Source organism: Crassostrea angulata, chromosome 10 (genome assembly GCF_025612915.1).
Source record: "Crassostrea angulata isolate pt1a10 chromosome 10, ASM2561291v2, whole genome shotgun sequence".
Lineage (NCBI taxonomy): Eukaryota > Metazoa > Mollusca > Bivalvia > Ostreida > Ostreidae > Magallana > Magallana angulata.
In genome coordinates, this window is record NC_069120.1 from 12,579,907 (window position 1) to 12,598,343 (window position 18,437).

General features: G+C 34.3%; 1 protein-coding gene across 1 annotated transcript; it reads left to right on the forward strand.

Moving 5' to 3' along the window:
* The first annotated feature begins 1,298 nt into the window (after nucleotides 1-1,298).
* Nucleotides 1,299-17,734, forward strand: LOC128165446 (intraflagellar transport protein 172 homolog). Its single transcript, XM_052829982.1, has 48 exons — nucleotides 1,299-1,448; nucleotides 2,333-2,476; nucleotides 3,143-3,255; nucleotides 3,488-3,593; nucleotides 3,704-3,783; nucleotides 3,886-3,973; nucleotides 4,179-4,393; nucleotides 4,567-4,690; nucleotides 4,871-4,966; nucleotides 5,155-5,316; nucleotides 5,448-5,501; nucleotides 5,622-5,811; nucleotides 6,034-6,098; nucleotides 6,212-6,259; nucleotides 6,358-6,423; nucleotides 6,665-6,766; nucleotides 6,873-7,009; nucleotides 7,156-7,263; nucleotides 7,371-7,455; nucleotides 7,561-7,653; nucleotides 7,763-7,840; nucleotides 7,936-8,016; nucleotides 8,252-8,347; nucleotides 8,437-8,508; nucleotides 8,614-8,692; nucleotides 8,822-8,942; nucleotides 9,222-9,366; nucleotides 9,479-9,568; nucleotides 9,686-9,783; nucleotides 9,888-10,023; nucleotides 10,403-10,519; nucleotides 10,733-10,875; nucleotides 11,055-11,213; nucleotides 11,343-11,523; nucleotides 11,714-11,826; nucleotides 11,959-12,094; nucleotides 12,196-12,294; nucleotides 12,522-12,631; nucleotides 12,777-12,840; nucleotides 12,965-13,051; nucleotides 13,177-13,293; nucleotides 13,394-13,504; nucleotides 13,925-14,140; nucleotides 14,288-14,347; nucleotides 14,441-14,539; nucleotides 16,313-16,466; nucleotides 17,166-17,257; nucleotides 17,390-17,734. Exons 1-48 carry the CDS (start codon nucleotides 1,410-1,412, stop codon nucleotides 17,477-17,479), a joined length of 5,259 nt encoding a protein of 1,752 aa, XP_052685942.1. The 5' UTR covers nucleotides 1,299-1,409; the 3' UTR covers nucleotides 17,480-17,734.
* The last annotated feature ends 703 nt before the right edge of the window (nucleotides 17,735-18,437 follow it).

Here is an 18,437-nt window from a genome sequence, read left to right on the forward strand (position 1 = left end):
GTTTCAATCAATTTAACACATTTTTTATAACTATTGCTCAAATTTCGAGAATGTTATTTCGTTATTCAAATCTATCACTTGTAACTCGTGCATAATATATAGATTATGTCGTTTAAAAATCAGTACCAAGGTTTTGAAGATTTCGTATGCTTGCATGCTTGAATTTGTATTTATGTAAGAAAAACGATATCTAACGAATGGCTGTTATGCCATGTTGTAAATTTATCGAGTGGCAGTAAATACAAAATTTACAATTAACAATACTGTAAATTTTGTATTTACTTCCACTCGGTAAATCAAAAAATTACAACATGACAGAACACAAGAAATTGGCGAAAAAAATCGAAAAAGATGCTCTGCCCCCTTATTAACTTTGTGAGACACGTGTATGTTTTAATTTTATATGTATATTTTAAATCCAGTATATTTTCCCTTACGGCCATATCCTGGTTACCCTGAAACCAAAAATCCCTGTTATAATGTGTAAAAAAAATATTAAATTTTAAAATATAACGTGTCTCGCATTCTTGTGGTACTCAAAAGCTGTGATATATTAAAATATATTGTAACGTATATGTTAATGGTGAAGGATTTAGAGCGATAAAAGGATATTTTGAAAATGCAATCGTTTAAGACTGTGTCAGGGTGATAAATAAAATGAACCATCATATCTACCTTAGCGTTGTATGGGACACCTGTACATACTTCGTATCGAAATGAACAGTAAAATCAAGCATAATGTTATAACCCCATCCCCAATTTGATATCTCACAGCTATCGCAAAGAAAATATATTTTTGGTCAAATACTCTAAAATTTGAAAATTCTAATCAGTGAAAGTATTTTGTTTATTTGTTTATGATTTACCTTTATCCACATTAATAAATTAATCCACATTTATCCACAATGATATAGACAGGTGTTTTATACCATCTTAGTGTATTGATGATTTGTTAAGCTGGTAAACTTTTTTTTTTGGGGGGGGGGGGTTACATAAATTTAACCTGAAAAGTTTAAATGTTTTTCGATAGTTTCATACAGAGCTCATCTTTTCTCGGAGATTTTTTAAGTCCAAAAATGGCCACGACCATGTAGCCCTTTAAAAAAAGAAAAAAAAGAAAATGTAAAAAAAAATTAATTAAAGTCGGGTTCGAGATTTTACTCCACTTTACATATTTATTTATTTTGTTGAAAATTCAAATATTTCACAAATTTGGTTGTTTTTCGTCTAAATGATATAATATTTGAATTTGAACAAAGTGAAAATCCACCAAAATATGAGATTTATTTTCAATAAAATTTTACGCACCTGCGGATTGATCATAATGTTGATATCGAAAACGAGGCCTTCCTTAGCATTCCACAAACAAATCTGATTTCGATAACAGACAAGAAGTTGAAACTGCAGTCATGCAGTTGAAACATTTGAAGAATGTGCTTCCACCACAGGTAAATTAACGATATTTTCACGCAAGTTGTTTATACATGTTACTAAAACCCTCTGATTCCCTGTAAACTTGGATATTGTAAATATTTACTAGTTTGAAAGTGGCAAAGATTGAGCAGGTGGGAACCAATCGCCTAAATATGCCCAAATGAAAATGAATTATAATAATATCCTATTTGGGATAATATATTTTACAGTGTGACTTGGGCGAGTGCAGCACTGACGATTAACTTTCAATGGAGGAGACAATTAATTGGCAATTTTCAACAGAAATTTAATTACTGCTGTAGTCTTTAAGCTTATGGATTAATTTGTGATGAATGGCATTGTAAGGGGTTGTATTTATTGAAGGTATGCCTATGGGGTTGGGGGTCAGTGGTTCTTTGTATTATTATTGTATTTCGAAGATTTTTTTGTTTTTGTCACACATTTTTGCTAGTGTGTGACCCAATTACTATTTGGTATCCCCATTCCGCACTCAGTTTAAAGTTTTGACCATGTCACAGATGAACTGTTTACTTTCTACTGCGATAAATCATGCAGAACAATGTAAAAACTTGTATTGCAACATATCTGTGTTAACATTATGTCAATACACAGTCACTGATCATTGTCCTAAAAAATTTTGAATACCATGAAATGCATCAAATCATAAACCAAGTATCAACTTATACAGTGGGTAGTGATAACGTCATATAGCAAGGAGCCTTTCTTTCTTTTTTATATCTTTAGTTTTATATAATGTCATGTTTATATTGGATACATTTCGTATGATATAATCAATTTTGTTTGTTGAAAACTTTTTAAATTACATTTTTATATGGTAAAATTCTTTTAACTAGTAAATATTAAAATGTTAACAAGGTATTTTATTTACGATTGATAGGATGGAGCTGCAAAAGTATGTTGTATTGCTTGGGCACCAAGTAACCAGAAGATGGCAGTTTGTACGTCAGATCGAGTCATCTTGTTATTTGATGAACAAGGAGAGAAAAGAGATAAGTTTTCTACCAAACCAGCAGATTCAAAGGTATTTGCAAATGCTTAGTTATAATTTATTTTGGTGTAGCTCACTGCATCAGGGCTTTATGACACTTCATCACAAGATGATTTAAATGTTCTGTGGAATGGTTGTATCGATCAGTACAATTGAGAATCAACATAGCTCAGTGGTTAAGGCTTTTGAACTGCAGATCCTGAGTTAAAATCCACCTGAGGCTTTTGTACATACCAAGTAGTTACTATAGTTTTTGAAAATCGTATTTGTGATAAAAAGTTTTTTTTTTGGCCTATTTGACTTAATATGTACATCTTATGCTTCATGCTATGTTTCAAATTCAAGTCATTTTCTGTTGATTTGAGAAACAAGTTTAAGGTGTATGAGCCACCTTAAACCTTTGAATTGAGAAAAATAAGACTTAACAAGGAGTTCAATTTTATCAGAAGAAGGATTTTTATATATGTGTAATATGAAAAAGTTGACAAGAAATTAATTTTTATACAATATGATGAAAATGCAATTATGCTTGATTGATATCTCCCACTAAAATGCAAATTACAGAAGTTTATAAACACTGAATATACCTTGCATTGGACTATATAATATCAATGTTTTAAATGAATGTTTTTGATGAAAAAATTGTAGTTCATCACAGCTTTAATGATTTCTCTGTCATTTGTTGTGTTTCTGTTTTAGTATGGGAAAAGGAGCTACACTGTGAAAGGGCTGGCATTTTCTGGAGACTCTACAAAAATAGCTGTTGGACAGACAGACAACATCATTTTTGTTTACAAAATTGGCGAAGAATGGTAAATAAAAGTTTAACACACAGTGTCTTATCCCCACCCACCCTCCAAAAACAAAAAATCTCCACAATAATGTTAGCTATCCCTAAAGATTATATAAATGGTATTTAGCATGGTATGGTGATTTGTTACTAGAACTATTTATAGATTTAAATACAGATATGTTGCCTGTGTTATTATGGATTTTACCAGAACATCATACTCCATGAAAGAATTCTGCTTTTTCTCATTAAAGGGGAGATAAGAAGGTGATTTGTAACAAGTTTGTTCAGCAGAGTGCTGTAACCTGCCTGATCTGGCCCCCTGACCAACCTATTGTGTTTGGACTTGCAGATGGAAAGGTATGATATTTGTATACTACATGTGCATTGCATAACATAGTTTTTAAGTACTTTGCTAAATTTGACATTACAGATTGTTGTTACAAATTTTTGAAAACAACTTGATTTAGGTGCGAGCAGCCAACATAAAAACCAACAAATCCTCTACCATCTATGGAACTGAGTCTTATGTTGTGTCTCTGGCTTCAAAGTAAGTTTTCTAACAGATGTATGTGCTTAACTAAATAGCTTATATTTTCTGAGTACATTTCTGTATATTTTATAAACATTAAGAAGTGTATTATTTGTGCAGTCCTTCAGGGAAAGGCTTCCTGTCAGGACATGCTGATGGTGCGATTGTACGGTACTTCTTTGATGATGAGGGGTCTGGGGATTCTCAGGTAAATCAATTGACATACCAACACCTCTATCAGATACCAATTACCTGTAAACTTATCATCAAGTAATCAATGAATAAAGATTTAAATGATTTCTTCTCAATGATTTTTCTCAGCCATTTTGTGTTTTGATAAAGTCATTGACTAGGGTATTTGATAAAAAGACATATGCTAGGCTAGACATGTTATGATGTCCATTTGATTTTAGGGCAAGATCAGCACACACCCATGTCCTCCGTATGCATTGGCATTTTCTCAGAACTCTATTGTCGCTGCCGGATGCGACAAGAGGATCATCGCATATGGACGTGAAGGCCGAAGCTTTCAGCATTTTGATTACAGTCGTGAGGAAGATGAACATGAATTTACTTGTGCTGTCTCCAGTCCAAGTGGCCAGTCCATTGTCATAGGGAGTTTTGACAAGTGAGAGTCGTTTATTGTACTTGACATGTATTATTGTATGATGCTAAAAGAAACTAGATCGTATAATGGATATAAATATATAGTTGATGTTATTAGTAAAATATGCTTTTAATTTATAACTTGTATTTTGCAGAGTAATTTTCAAATTTTGAATGTTTTTTATAATTGTTCAGGCTGAGAGTGCTGAATTGGAGTCCCAGAAGACAGATGTGGGATGAACCAAAACTGAAGGAGATCCCTCATCTCTACACTATCACTGCTCTGGCATGGAAAAAAGATGGCTCCAGGGTTACCTGTGTAAGCAAAGAATTTTTACAGTGTATAATATATTTTCTTAAAATCAAGAAATGCATACACTTCCTTCAAATAAATCTTCGTAATTTGGTTTGGTTTTTCATGAAATGCTTGCAAAACTTTATGAATAAATTTACTATATAATTGTGGGTATTTGATTGTTTTGTTTTCATGTGTATACAGGGTACCCTATGTGGAGGGGTGGAGATCTTTGATTGCTGTCTGAAGAGAACTATCTACAAGAACAAGTTTGAGATGACCCATGTTGGACTTAGTCAGGTTAGTGTAAAAGTTAGGATTAAGTAATACTTGAAATTGTTACAATATCAAACCTATCACCCTTTCTCTTACACATAGACTTAAAAATAAGTCTCAAATTTTTCAAAGTTATATTACTTGTATTTAATGAGGAGTATTAATGTTTTTTTGAAAATGTGATTTTATCAAACTCCTCATTTCCAATTTAGGTGATTGTGAAAAATTTGTCCAGTGGACAAAGAGTGGTACTGAAGTCCCACTATGGCTATGAAATTGATGAGGTTCGAATCATGGGCAAAGACCGTTACTTGGTGGCCCACACCTCAGACACCATCCTACTGGGAGACCTACAGAACAACAAGCTCAGTGAGGTACTGTATCAGGTTATTGTTATCTTTCTTAGAGCAGTAACAGAATATGAAAATCATTGTACTTATTGCATTTAAAGTGTTTGTCTTTAATTGCAATGAAGGATTTAATTTTGTAAACTTGTGTGTTTTAGATTCCATGGCAAGGTTCAGGAGGAAATGAAAAATACTACTTTGACAATGAAAGTGTAAGTAAATTGTTATTCATTGTTTCTGTTTATAGAATGTACAAAAAATAAAGAATTTGACATGCAGAATATCCACTTTGCCTTTAATGGTTAAAACTTGTAATGTTTTTGTGACTGTAGGTGTGTATGATCTTCAATGCCGGCGAGCTGGCTCTGATTGAGTACGGAGCCAATGAGGTTTTGGGGTGTGTGAGGACCGAGTTCATGAACCCTCACCTGATCAGTGTGAGGCTGAACGAGCGGAAGCAGAGAGGCGTGGAGGACAACAAGAAGATCGCCTACTTACTGGACCTCAAGACCATAGCTATTAGTGAGAGACAGCATTTTATTGTCATTCACAAAAATCATCAGTTTTGAAGATAATGATTAAAACCAACAATTCTGAGGATAATGAATTTTAAAATGACCTTTGGAAAGATCTTAAGAAGTCACAAACTACTTTTGCTTCTTGCCTAGAATTTATTTTTTTGTGTCAGTTGTTTAGTTGTCATCTGTTGCTTTTTTCAATTTGATACTTTTTTCCTCTTTTCAGTGGACTTGATAACTGGAGTGACCATTGGACAAGTGAGCCATGAGTCTAAGATTGACTGGCTAGAGGTATGACATATTTGTTTATGAGACAACACATAATACAGACCTATATAGTTGTAGTGACATTCCTAATTACATGTACCAATGGACAATCTTATCATGAACTCTTATTTCTTTAGTTGAATGAAACTGGAAGGAAGATACTTTTCCGAGACAAAAGGATGAGGGTCGGTATCACAATGTTAATTCCACACAATCCTGTAGCTGTGACAGTGCCACTCACCCTCTGAACAAGATTTGTCATGTCAATTTTATTTATTTTCAGTTAAACCTCTATGATATTGAATCACAGCACAGAACAACCATCTTGAACTACTGCTCCTATGTACAGGTAATACTTACACTCAAACTAGTACGGTACATTTATACAGGTAATACTTACACTCAAACTAGTACATTAATACAGGTAATACTTACACTCAAACTAGTACATTTACACATAATTGCTGTTATTCAGAATTACCAAGAAACTATTTTGCTTGATTTTTAAGTCATTTTGAATTTGTATTTGTGATTTATTTAGCTTCTGCTTTGTATGGTAATTTGAAGAGTGACCTGTGTTTTGTTTTCAGTGGGTGCCAGGAAGTGATGTGGTTGTTGGCCAGAATCGTGGGAACTTGTGCATCTGGTACAACATCGATGCCCCTGAAAGAGTGACTATGTTCCCAATCAAGGTAAACATTTTGAGAGATTGTATACAAAAGTGTATTATAATAGTTTTTCGACTCGAAACATGTATACGTAAAGAGTCATTGGTTTGTACTGCTGTTTTGATTACAGGGGGATATTGTTGATCTGGAGAAGGCAGATGGTAAGACTGACGTAGTGGTACAGGAGGGGGTCCAGACCGTCTCCTACACGCTGGATGAGGGACTCATCGAGTTCGGCACAGCTATTGATGATGGCGACTTTGAAAGGTAAGAAATTTTTCCTTTATTTTGTAACAAGGTCTGGAGTCGCAATGTCCAATTTCCAATCTGATATGTGTGAACATGTAAGAAATGTCAAACAGATGAATGTGTAAAATGTATTTGACTACATGATTGCATCTCACCTTGTGCAGGGCTGTGTCGTTTTTGGAGACACTAGAAATGTCGGCTGAAACTGAGGCCATGTGGAAAACTCTGAGTAAGCTTGCTTTGGAGGACAGGCAACTGCATATCGCAGAAAGGTAGAATTGTCATACCTTTACATCATATTTATTCCAAACTTCTGACACAAATTATATGTGTCAAAAGATCATTGTACTTAAATTTATGCATTGAAATTTGTTTTCAGATGTTTTTCTGCACTTGGTGACATTGCAAAAGCCCGTTACATGAAAGAGACCTTTAGACTTGCAGAGGAAATATCAAAAACCAAAGTAAGTTAACTTGCTTAATAAAAAGGAAATGTTATGACTGCATGTAGATTAAATTTTTTTAATATATGTGCTGATATTTTCAGTAAATGTTTATTTGCTTTGCAGGGAGGAGATGGTTTTAACCACTACAAGGTCAGAGCAAGACTGGCTATCATGGAAAAAAGATTCAAAGAAGCTGAGAGCATTTACCTTGAACAGGTATCAAAGAAGTTTTGCTGTATTTTATTAGAAAATTTTGATGAAGCATATAGTATTTGTGTAAAATTAGTTTTCAGTTAGTTATGGATTTTATGTGCAATTTATGTAGAATCATGTGGATGAAGCTATGGAGATGTACCAAGAGATGCACATGTGGGATGAAGCCATAGAGGTGGCTGAGGCTAAGGTAATGTATTTGTAAATTGAATTCTTTCTATAGGAAATAGAAATATTACATGGTTTTTGTACTAAGGATTCTAAAACAAATGAGTTAATTTTTAGATGCACCCAGAGCTCGAGAATCTGAAGAGGAGCTATTATCAGTGGTTGATGAACACGGGACAAGAGGAGGCTGCGGGAGAAGTAAGGCTTATTGACAATCAGTTAAACTTCATCAGGAAATTATAGATGATACCCTTCTCTCTATTATACAATCTATTCCCCTTGCTCCATATAGTAGATACATGTATGTATACATTGTATATAACAAATGCTATCTCTTTAAAAAAAATGACATTATTGAAAAGTTTTTCAATCCTTTATTAGTGAGATTATTGGTAATATATCAGGTTTATGGTTTATTGTTTAAATTCAACAGCTCAAAGAAAAAGAAGATGACCACCTAGCTGCCATTAACCTGTACATGAAGGCGGGTCTACCAGCCAGAGCCGCCCGGGTGGCCACCAGCAGAGAGGTCAGTCAGTGGTTCCCCTCCCTATCTCACGATCCCTAAGAGTGATTTATTTCTTGTTTGTATATCTGATTTTATTATTTTGTGTGTAGGAGCTGATGTCCAATTCTGAGCTGATTTCAAGAATTGCCTCTGCTTTGATTAAAGGAGAGCTGTATGAAAGAGTAAGTGTATATGTTAATTGGAAACAAAATTAAAAAGGGAAAATTGCTATAAGAATAACAAAATTATTTTATATCCTGCATGTTAAATATACTTTCAATTTCTAGGCAGGAGATTTATATGAAAAGATTAAAGACACAGCAAGAGCAATGGAATGTTACAAGAAAGGACATGCCTTCCGTAGAGGTAATGCCCATTTTTGCACTGAATTAAACTTCCTATTTCTTTTCAAATTTATTTCATTCTAATCAAAAGTTATTTACCGGTAACTGTCTGTCACTATTTAAAAACTTCATGAATTTTATCATTGCTCAGCTGTGGACTTGGCTCGCTATGCCTTCCCTGCAGAAGTTGTGAAACTGGAGGAGCATTGGGGAGACTACTTGTCCTCTCAGAAACAGCTGGACGCTGCCATCAACCACTACATTGAGGCAGGGTAAGTCCAACACCCCTCCTGTACCACCTTGTCTGTTCATAAAGAGGTGCCAATTACAAGCACAAATTTTGAATACATGTTCATATACATCCATATTGAGAAGCATATTTATATGTATTTACGCGTAAGTTCTTGACTGTGTGAAGGTATTAGTTTATCTGTTGAAAAGAAACCAGAGATCTTAATGAATTGTAATTATCGTACATATCAAATAAATGTGAAATGAGATAAAAATACTGAATGAAAATTAAGTTAAGACTACATTAACTTCTTTGATAGGGCCACATCCAAAGCAGTGGAAGCTGCCATACAATCCCGACAGTGGCTCAAGGCTGTCCAGATCCTGGAAATACAAGACTCGTCCATGTCGGCCAAATACTACAAACAGATCGCTGACCATTACGCCTCCATTGGTGAATACGAGGTACAGTATACTTGATATTTCATTTGCAATTTATGGGAAAACCTTCTTTTGAATAAACATAAAGAAGAGATATCAGAAGAATATTATAAGTAAGTTTTTGATTTGTCATCAGAAAGCGGAGCAGTATTATGTTGAGGCTGGTTCCACCCGAGAGGCTGTGGACATGTACAATAATGCTGGGAAATGGGAGATGGCACATAAGGTAAAAGTCCCATGTACAGGAATTAAAGCTTTTGGATGCAATTCCTATTAGATGAAGTTCCTCTTGCTGAGTTAGTAGTCACAGCATCTTATTGTTGTATTTTGTATCTTTAAAAAGCTGGCATCTACATACATGAAGTCTGATGATGTATCCACACTGTACATATCACAAGCTCGTCAACTAGAAAGTCAGGCAAAGTTCAAAGAGGCAGAAAGGTTAGTACAAATGTCTGTTCAAAATATGGTATTATCTTACTTAAGTTACTTTAAACTTGCAAAGAACAGTAGAGTAATGGTAATATATTGACCTATGCTTTCAGGTTATATGTAGCAGTTCAGGAGCCTGACTTGGCTATTACAATGTACAAGAAGCACAAGATGTATGGGGACATGATACGATTGGTGAAGGTCCACCATCCAGACCTGGTGCCAGACACTCATCTACACCTGGCTAAGGTAGGGAATAGGTCTACTTAAAGGGATCTATGTGTGAAGGGGCAACCTAATATTTTTATGTTTACAATAAACAGGCATTAACAGCAACAAAATTTGGTCAAAACAGAAATATAACAACCCTTCCAAACAATAAAACTGCTACACAAGTTTTGATTCTGATTTGGCTGAAATATAATAATTTGTAAAGAATTATTTTGCTTAAAACTACACACTGTGTCCATGTATTTGCTTTATATTTATGATACAAAATGATAAACATCATGAGCCACGATTTTCCTTTCTTGTATTGTTTATGGTTTTACTTTACCAGTAAATTTTTTTAGTTATTTGTATAGAATTTGTCCTATCCTGCAATAATCATGTAAATATGACTATACAGGAGTTAGAGGCTGAGGGAAACCTGCGCCAGGCAGAGCACCACTACCTGGAGGCTGGGGACTGGAAAGCTGCCGTCAACATGTACCGGTCCCAAGATATGTGGGAGGAGGCACACAGGGTGAGGTCCTAAATAATTACACGTGTCTATAATAACAAATACATGTACCTAGTGTTATATTGATGTGTTATAATAAATCCTCTCCTTGCTTTGAAAAACCACACTCAGAAATGAATAATAGAACATCTACTTTATAGGTAAAGATAAGAATACTTTAAATAAGTAAATACATGTATATGCATAAGAATATTGATGGAAATGACTGTTTGACAGGTTGCTAAGAACAGTGGAGGGGCCACTGCAGCCAAACAAGTGGCCTACTTATGGGCCAAGAGTCTGGGAGGAGATTCTGCTGTCAAACTGTTGGCCAAGTTTGGTCTGGTGGATGCAGCTATTGAGTATGCTTCAGAAAACTGGTGAGTGTAATGTTTGTGTCAATTAGGAAAAAGTGACAAAACCACACTTATATACCTGAGATGCTGCCTGAAATTCGAGAAAAAATAATATGAATTCTCAAATTTTCTGAAAATTTCAACCAAGAAAACAATTATTTGGTTTTCTTATGTATTTAAATGCTAATTATCTTTTATTACAGTGCATTTGACTTTGCATTTGAGCTTGCTCGCCTTGCAAACAAAAACAAATTACCTGAGATCCACCTGAAGCACGCCATGTTCCTGGAGGATGAGGGGAGGTTTCATGAGGCTGAGGCCGAGTTCATCAAGGCTGCAAAACCAAAGGAAGCAGTCCTTATGTAAGTTGTTCTTTTGTTTAATGTGATCAAATGACTCGGATATCTTTGATGAACAATTTTTGTATATTAATTATTAACATTTTTACAATCAGTGAGTGTAATAAAGGTATCTTTTTTACCTGGTAACAGGTATGTACACAACCAGGACTGGGACTCTGCCCAGAGAGTTGCCGAGCAGAGTGATCCTGACTCGGTAGCTGATGTCCTCGTGGGACAGGCTCGCTTTGCCTTTGAGGAGAAAGAATATGCCAAAGCAGAATCCTATCTGCTGCGGGCCCAGAGGCCAGAGCTGGCTGTCAAATACTATAAAGTATATAAATATATATTGTTCACTAAGATGTATTAATCTTCTAAAGCTGGCATACTCTTCTGTGTTGTTTAATAAAACATTTATGATATTTCAAATCTTGCATGACCAATAATTTGTTGTCTCCCTTTCTTTGATTTTTGTTGATTCATAGCTTATATAAACATTCAAAATTGTTTAAATGTGTTTGTAGGATTCTGCCATGTGGCAAGATGCTCTAAGAGTATGCAAAGAATATATTCCACACAAATTACAACATTTACAAGATGAATATGAGAGAGAAATGGCTGACGAAGGAGGCCAAAGGTGAGAAAAAACTTTGGATTGGAAGGAGTCGGGATGGGTTACTTACTTAAAAAGTCACTGAAGTTAAAAAATTAGATTATCGATTTTATAATGTAGAAAAGAAATCAACTGTTGATTACAAAATGTTTTCAGTGGAATTGAGGCCATGGTGCGACAGGCCCGTGAGTGGGAGTCCTCGGGAGAGTATGCCCGGGCGGTGGAGTGTTACCTCAAGGTCACTACCAACCTCACTGACGATAGGAATGTCCTAGAGAGGTGCTGGATGAAGGTATAGAAAGATACCTACACTAAACTTTGGAAGTTTGTTCTATATATACATTTGATATACATGTAGATCAGGATAAAGGATTTTTTTTTTTATTGTTGTAGGCTGGTGATATAGCTGTGAAATTCTTGGGACAAGAAAGAGCTCAGACAGTAGCTGAGATTGCTGGACCGAGACTAGCCGAGATCAGGAAGTTTGAACAGGTCAGTACTCACATTAATGCAGCAACTTAGAGCCTGAACAATGTGCTCAATGTCTTAAAAAAGGTTTTATAGAATACATGTAAATTTTTCTGATTTTACAGAATTTATTTGGTAAATTTAAAGCTAAACAAATTTAAATGAATTTATTTTCTTAAGTCTTATTAAGCAAATTTGTTTCATTTTGTAGAACATGTACCTTGTTAAATTGATTTTGTTTTTGACTGCAGGCTGCAGAGCTCTATCTGAATGTTGACCTGATTAAGGATGCCATTGACATGTTTATTGCTGCAGAGGAGTGGAACAAGGCCAAGCGAGTGGCAAAGGAGTTAGAACCCAGGTACATGTAGATCAGCAAACAGACCTCATTAATTCAGAGAAATAACATAGAATTCAAATTTTGTATATTTCTTCAAATAGTTTGTATATGTAGGAAAAACTCCATGAGCATGTTATTGAAAAATGAACTTTTTTTTTTTTTGTAGATTGGAGGCCTATGTTGATGAGCGGTATAAAGACAGTCTCAAAAACCAAGGAAAGGCAGAGCAGGTACACAAACAGTGATTGAAATGTTGAATTGGTCAATAACAGAACTTTGGGATGAATTAATTTTCTTTCTGTATTTTGTATTACAAAAGATGAACCATTCATTAACAATTTATTTTTGCTGTAGCTGGCCAGCGTTGATGTTGTGGGTGCTTTGGATATGTACATTGAGAAAGGAGAGTGGGAGAAATGTTTGGAAACAGCAGCTCAACAAGTGAGACATTAAATATAAAGACTTTGACAAAAAACATTCAACTTTAATTTGTTTGATGTATTAAAGAGGTGGAATATGAGTGTGAAAGTTTATACATGTATGTATATCTGTATTCTTTCCCTCAGAATGCCAAAGTTCTGCATAAGTATGCTGCACTGTATGCCACTCATCTAATAAAGAACAATGATAGCCGGAAAGCTCTGGATATTTACGTCAAGTATGGAGCACCAGCCAATGCCCAGGTAAGATTATATGTATAGTAATACTCATCTTTAAATACCTTTATGACAAGAAATTTTTCACATGCTTACACAAGATGCTAATCTACTTTTTCACTATCAGAACTTCAATATATACAAGAGGATATTCAGTGATGTTATAAACATGAGAGGCTTAGACAAACCAGAGGCATACCACACTTGGGGGGAGCTCAGAGATGTCATGTTTGACTTGGTAAGATACCTTTTCAGAATGTAAGCTACAATAACAATTTCAATGTATATATGATGCATAAATTTTTGAACTGAAATTTCTAGAAAATTATAGAGTTTTGTCAATGCAAAGTTCCATTCATACAAAACTTTTGTTGAAATTCTGTAATTATTACATGTACTCTAGAATTCTGAATGTTTTGTATTACCAGGTACATTTGTATTTACAAAGTTAGAATTTACATTTATTATTCTCATATAGTAAATTTTATTGATTTCACAGATAAGAAGAATATGCAATTAGTGTTTTCATCTTCTGTGGGATTCGAACAATTTGCCAATTTATGTTATTGTTTGTGAAAATGACAGCCACGATTTGGCCTGATCTTTGGACATGTGGTTTGATTCATTATTTTGATTGTATTATGGACAATTTTTGCAGGTTGACAACATGAGTAAGGGCTCAGATGCCAACACCCCTCCTCATGCCGAGTTTGAGAGTCTGTTGTTGATTGCTCATTATTACGCTAACCGGTCGGCATTCCAGCCTCACAAATCCCTGGAAGAATTGGCCACAAAAATAGCCATCAGCCTACTGAGGCATACCGACATCATTCCAGCAGACAAAGCCTTCTACGAGGCAGGAATGATGTGCAGGGTGATTATTTACATGTGTTCATAATAAGTTACTAAATTTACAAAATCTTGATGTGATGCGACTTTTAGTTCTCATTGAATGTAAACTATTGTCTCGTTTGTGATTGTGTTATTTTATATTTTAAGTGTACGTGTATTTATTTTTCAGAGCGTTGGATGGGAGAATGCAGCTTTTGTTTTCTTGAACAGATATCTAGACATCTCTGAGGTAAGAATTGTTAGAACTGTCAGAAATGTTATGAACCTCAACAGGCTCAAGAGCATGCAGTTGTTCATGCTATACTTCATGTGCTGTTTGTAGGCTATAGAGGAAGGGTCTCTGGACATGTTAGATCACAGTGATTTTCAGGATACAGACATTCCATTTGAAATCCCTCTACCAGAAAAGCCGTATTTAACTGTGAGTCATATGTTATGTGGTAAATTAATCTTGAATTATTTTAATGTTCTTATTTGTTCTATTTAACTATGAGTCATATGTTTTGTTGGTAAATTATTCCTGAATCATTTTAATGTTCTTATGGTAGGACAATCACTAACTGTGGAATTATCATTGTTTGTGGGGGACCAATGTTTGTGGCTTTTATTAGATAACCATTGCCCACGAATTTACATCCCCACGAACTTATATACAATCATCTGTTTAATGTTTATTAAAATTTGCCCGCTTACACTAAAAACAAAATTATGCCCCCATGAACCAGGAAAATTTTGGCTACCCACGAACATTGACCCCAACAAATTAAAAAATTTCAAAGTATTCATTTGATGGCTTATACAAGAATTAAATTATTCTTTTCATCTGTTAATATACATAAATCACTTATTCCTTTGATGTTCTATTCACAGAATCAATTATTCCTACATCCCAAACAAAAAATTTTCTTAAGAAATCATATCAAAATCACTTAAAAATCATATCCAACTCACAAATTCATGATTTTGTTCTATGATTTAGACATGATCCATTAAATGAATCATACCCAAATCATAGGTGACAAATAAGGAAGTATGATCCTGATGTGGCTTGTTTCTTGGTTTTGAGTCTGCTATGAGTTTCTTGTGATTCTGGTATGTGCTATTATCTTAGAAGGCAACAGAGCATGCGTTTGACATGATTCGTTAATTGCCAGATAAACTGACCACTAAGAATTAAGATTTCTGCATAACAGGAAGTTGAGTTGCAAATTTTGAATGTTCATCTTGGAGCCTAAATGTGATGTACATGTCAGGAAAATTTGTTATTGTTGGGCATCTTGCTCTATCTTGGCATATTTATAAAGTGAATTTATGGAAGTATTTTGGGGGAATACATTCTTATTCACTTGAGGTAAATAATATTTTATAAAGACTAATTTACAATACACTATCAAGTGATTTATTAAGTGAAGCAAGCAACTAATGCATGGATGTACATGTATCATTAGTTCAGACCGGGAGCTACAGACCTGCAGCTAGGTTTTGAAAAGCATACATATATATTTTAATTTGAACAATTCATGTAATAATTGCTAGAAGAGTTTGAAATAACAGTATAATTATCATCTAAATTATGGAAGACTATGATCCTGCGTTCTAATTCAGATTATATTGGCTTAACGATACAGTTCATGTGACATATATGTATACTATTTTTCATATTTGGTAATTGACAATGTATTTCAAATATTAAAAGTATATAATTGTCTGTTGCAAAATATAAATTAAGTGGTCATTTTTTTCTTTAAGAAATTATTGTATAATTGTCCTTTAACAGGTCATATAAGGATCATGGTTTTAATACGAGTTGTTAGTTACAACAGATCATACCAGGACCATGGTTTTGATACGAGTTGTTAGTCGCAACAGATCATACCAGGACCATGGTTTTGATATGAGTTGTTAGTTACAATAGATCATACCAGGACCATGGTTTTCTTGCAATTTGTTTAGTTTAACAGATCACCCGAGAATCATGATCCATTAACTCATTTGCATGTGAAATTTTCCTATACCGAAATCATCTCAAAACCATGATTTACACACAAGTCATTGATATGATCCCGTAGGCTATTTTTTCTGTTTGGGATGTTTTATACACAGAATCACCAATTTCATTCATGTGGTAGACACAAATCACTCATTTTATTAAATTCTATTGTCCCTTAATCATAGTTAATGTTTGTATACACAGAACCAGCAGCATGAGGAAGTCAAGGAGTGGGTGTTGGCCGTGTCTATGGATCAGAAAGTGGAGCAGGTGCTCCCCAGGGACGAGAGGAACTGTTACGAGGCCTCCCTGATAGCTCCAGACACCGGCATTCGCTCTCAACCATGTGTGGTCACAGGTACAAGTCTGTCTGAGTACATGGGAAACATGAAATCAATGCTGTACAAATTTCAAGCTTTGTTTTTTAAATCATCATCTTTTCAATGCAATTTGGTTCAGATTTAAAATAAAAATGAACCAATAATTATTAGTCTCTCACAATGATAGGTTATTCAAATAAAAATTGTATAATGTATATATATGCACATACATTAACTAGTATGAGAATTATTACAGAAAAACTTGTTTAGTATGAACATGGATATAGCGAAAAAAAAATTCTTAAGAAATCTTTGTTAAATTTTATGATTATAACGAATTCGAATATAACAAATTGACGGATATAGCGAACTGATTTTGAGTCCTGTAGAGGTGAATAATAACAAAATTTAACACTTTTATAATGAATTTGTTTGCAAATAAAAAAGTTTGCACAACCATTTAACAAAATAGTTTGAATTAATTTATTTTTGCATGAATTCTTCAATTTACAATCCGATTTTTAAAGGTATCAAAAGAATATTTTTTTCATTGTAAGCCTCAAATTACCAAAAATTGTAGTCTGGTTAAAGAAAATATGTATGTAGTGAATTCGCTATAGTTAATATTACGAATATTATGGATATAATGAAGTAAATCCATTAGTCCCTAGGACTTCTCTATAACCGAGTTATACTATATTATTCATTTATAATAAGAATGTCTTTGTTCCATTCAGGATATCCTGTGTTGAAAAGTCCAATGGAATTCAAAAGTCCAGGCAAAGTAGCTAACAAGGATGACTGGAATAAACTCATCATGGCTGCAAAGGTAAGCAGTTTGTTTTATATGCATTGATACATGTACCAAAATTAAAGAATTATTGAAAAGAGGTCATAACTGGTGAAAGAGTGAGGGCATAATTGTTGAACAAATTTAGAGCTATTGACTTGCATTATACAGGTATCTCACAGTCCCGAGCTGAACGATGTGCTGAAGTTTATTGGTGTGTGGTGCGGATCCACACCAAATCCCAGCTACTCATTCCAGTAAACATGGACATTAGTGCTGAACAAAAGAGGACTCTGTGATCTACTGTTGTGTTTCCGTCCGTTATTAGTGAATTTATTATGAAGAATAAATATAGTAACTCAATTAAGATTTTTAGTTCTGTTTTTTAAGGTTTTGGAGCAGAAAAAAATTATTGTTCTTATGCACAACCGCATTAGGTCTTACGTGCTCCATTGATTATTTGTATTGTCATTTTGAAAAGGGGAATAATTCAATGCAATAAAAATTAAAATAAGATAGCTGCCTGTAGCATTATATTTGACCTGAGAATCAGAATCAAAAGATTTGATATTTATAACCACAGGTGAAAGTTTTTAAAGCAAGTGCCCTATGTTGGCCAAAGTCCAGTTTATACTGATCAATCTTCAGCAAACGTTGATGGATCATCTTGTGATATTATGTACACGACATGCTTGAATGCTTAAAATACTGAATATGAATGCTTAAAGTATCATGTCAAAGCAGCCAAATGCATGTTTGATGTTACTATGACATACATTGCTGAATAAAGCTTGATCTCAATTATCCTGATGCTGGGTTAGGTTTGAGTTTTTGGAGCATTACAAGTGGGTTACAATTTTTAAACTGAATAACCTAAAGTACATTTTAAAAGATGTCTACATTATTTAGACGTTTATGATTAATGTACCTATTGGTGTGTAACAGAGGTTGCTTCAAATACTGAGTCTTTATCTCTAAGACAAGATCAAGTTTTTGGAATAGTTCATATCAGGAGCTGGTAAGGCTTAATTCCGAAGCGGAAAAATCAGTAAAGTTTCGAAATGGCTGTGATACGAATCCTCATTAGGCCTACAGTTCGATACTGGCCGTGCATAATCTATATAAGCCTATAGATTATAAGTCTATAGAAATTGTAGAAAACGAAAGGGAACAATATTTTACGATTCCTCATAATGTCACAATGAACACAAAATTGATA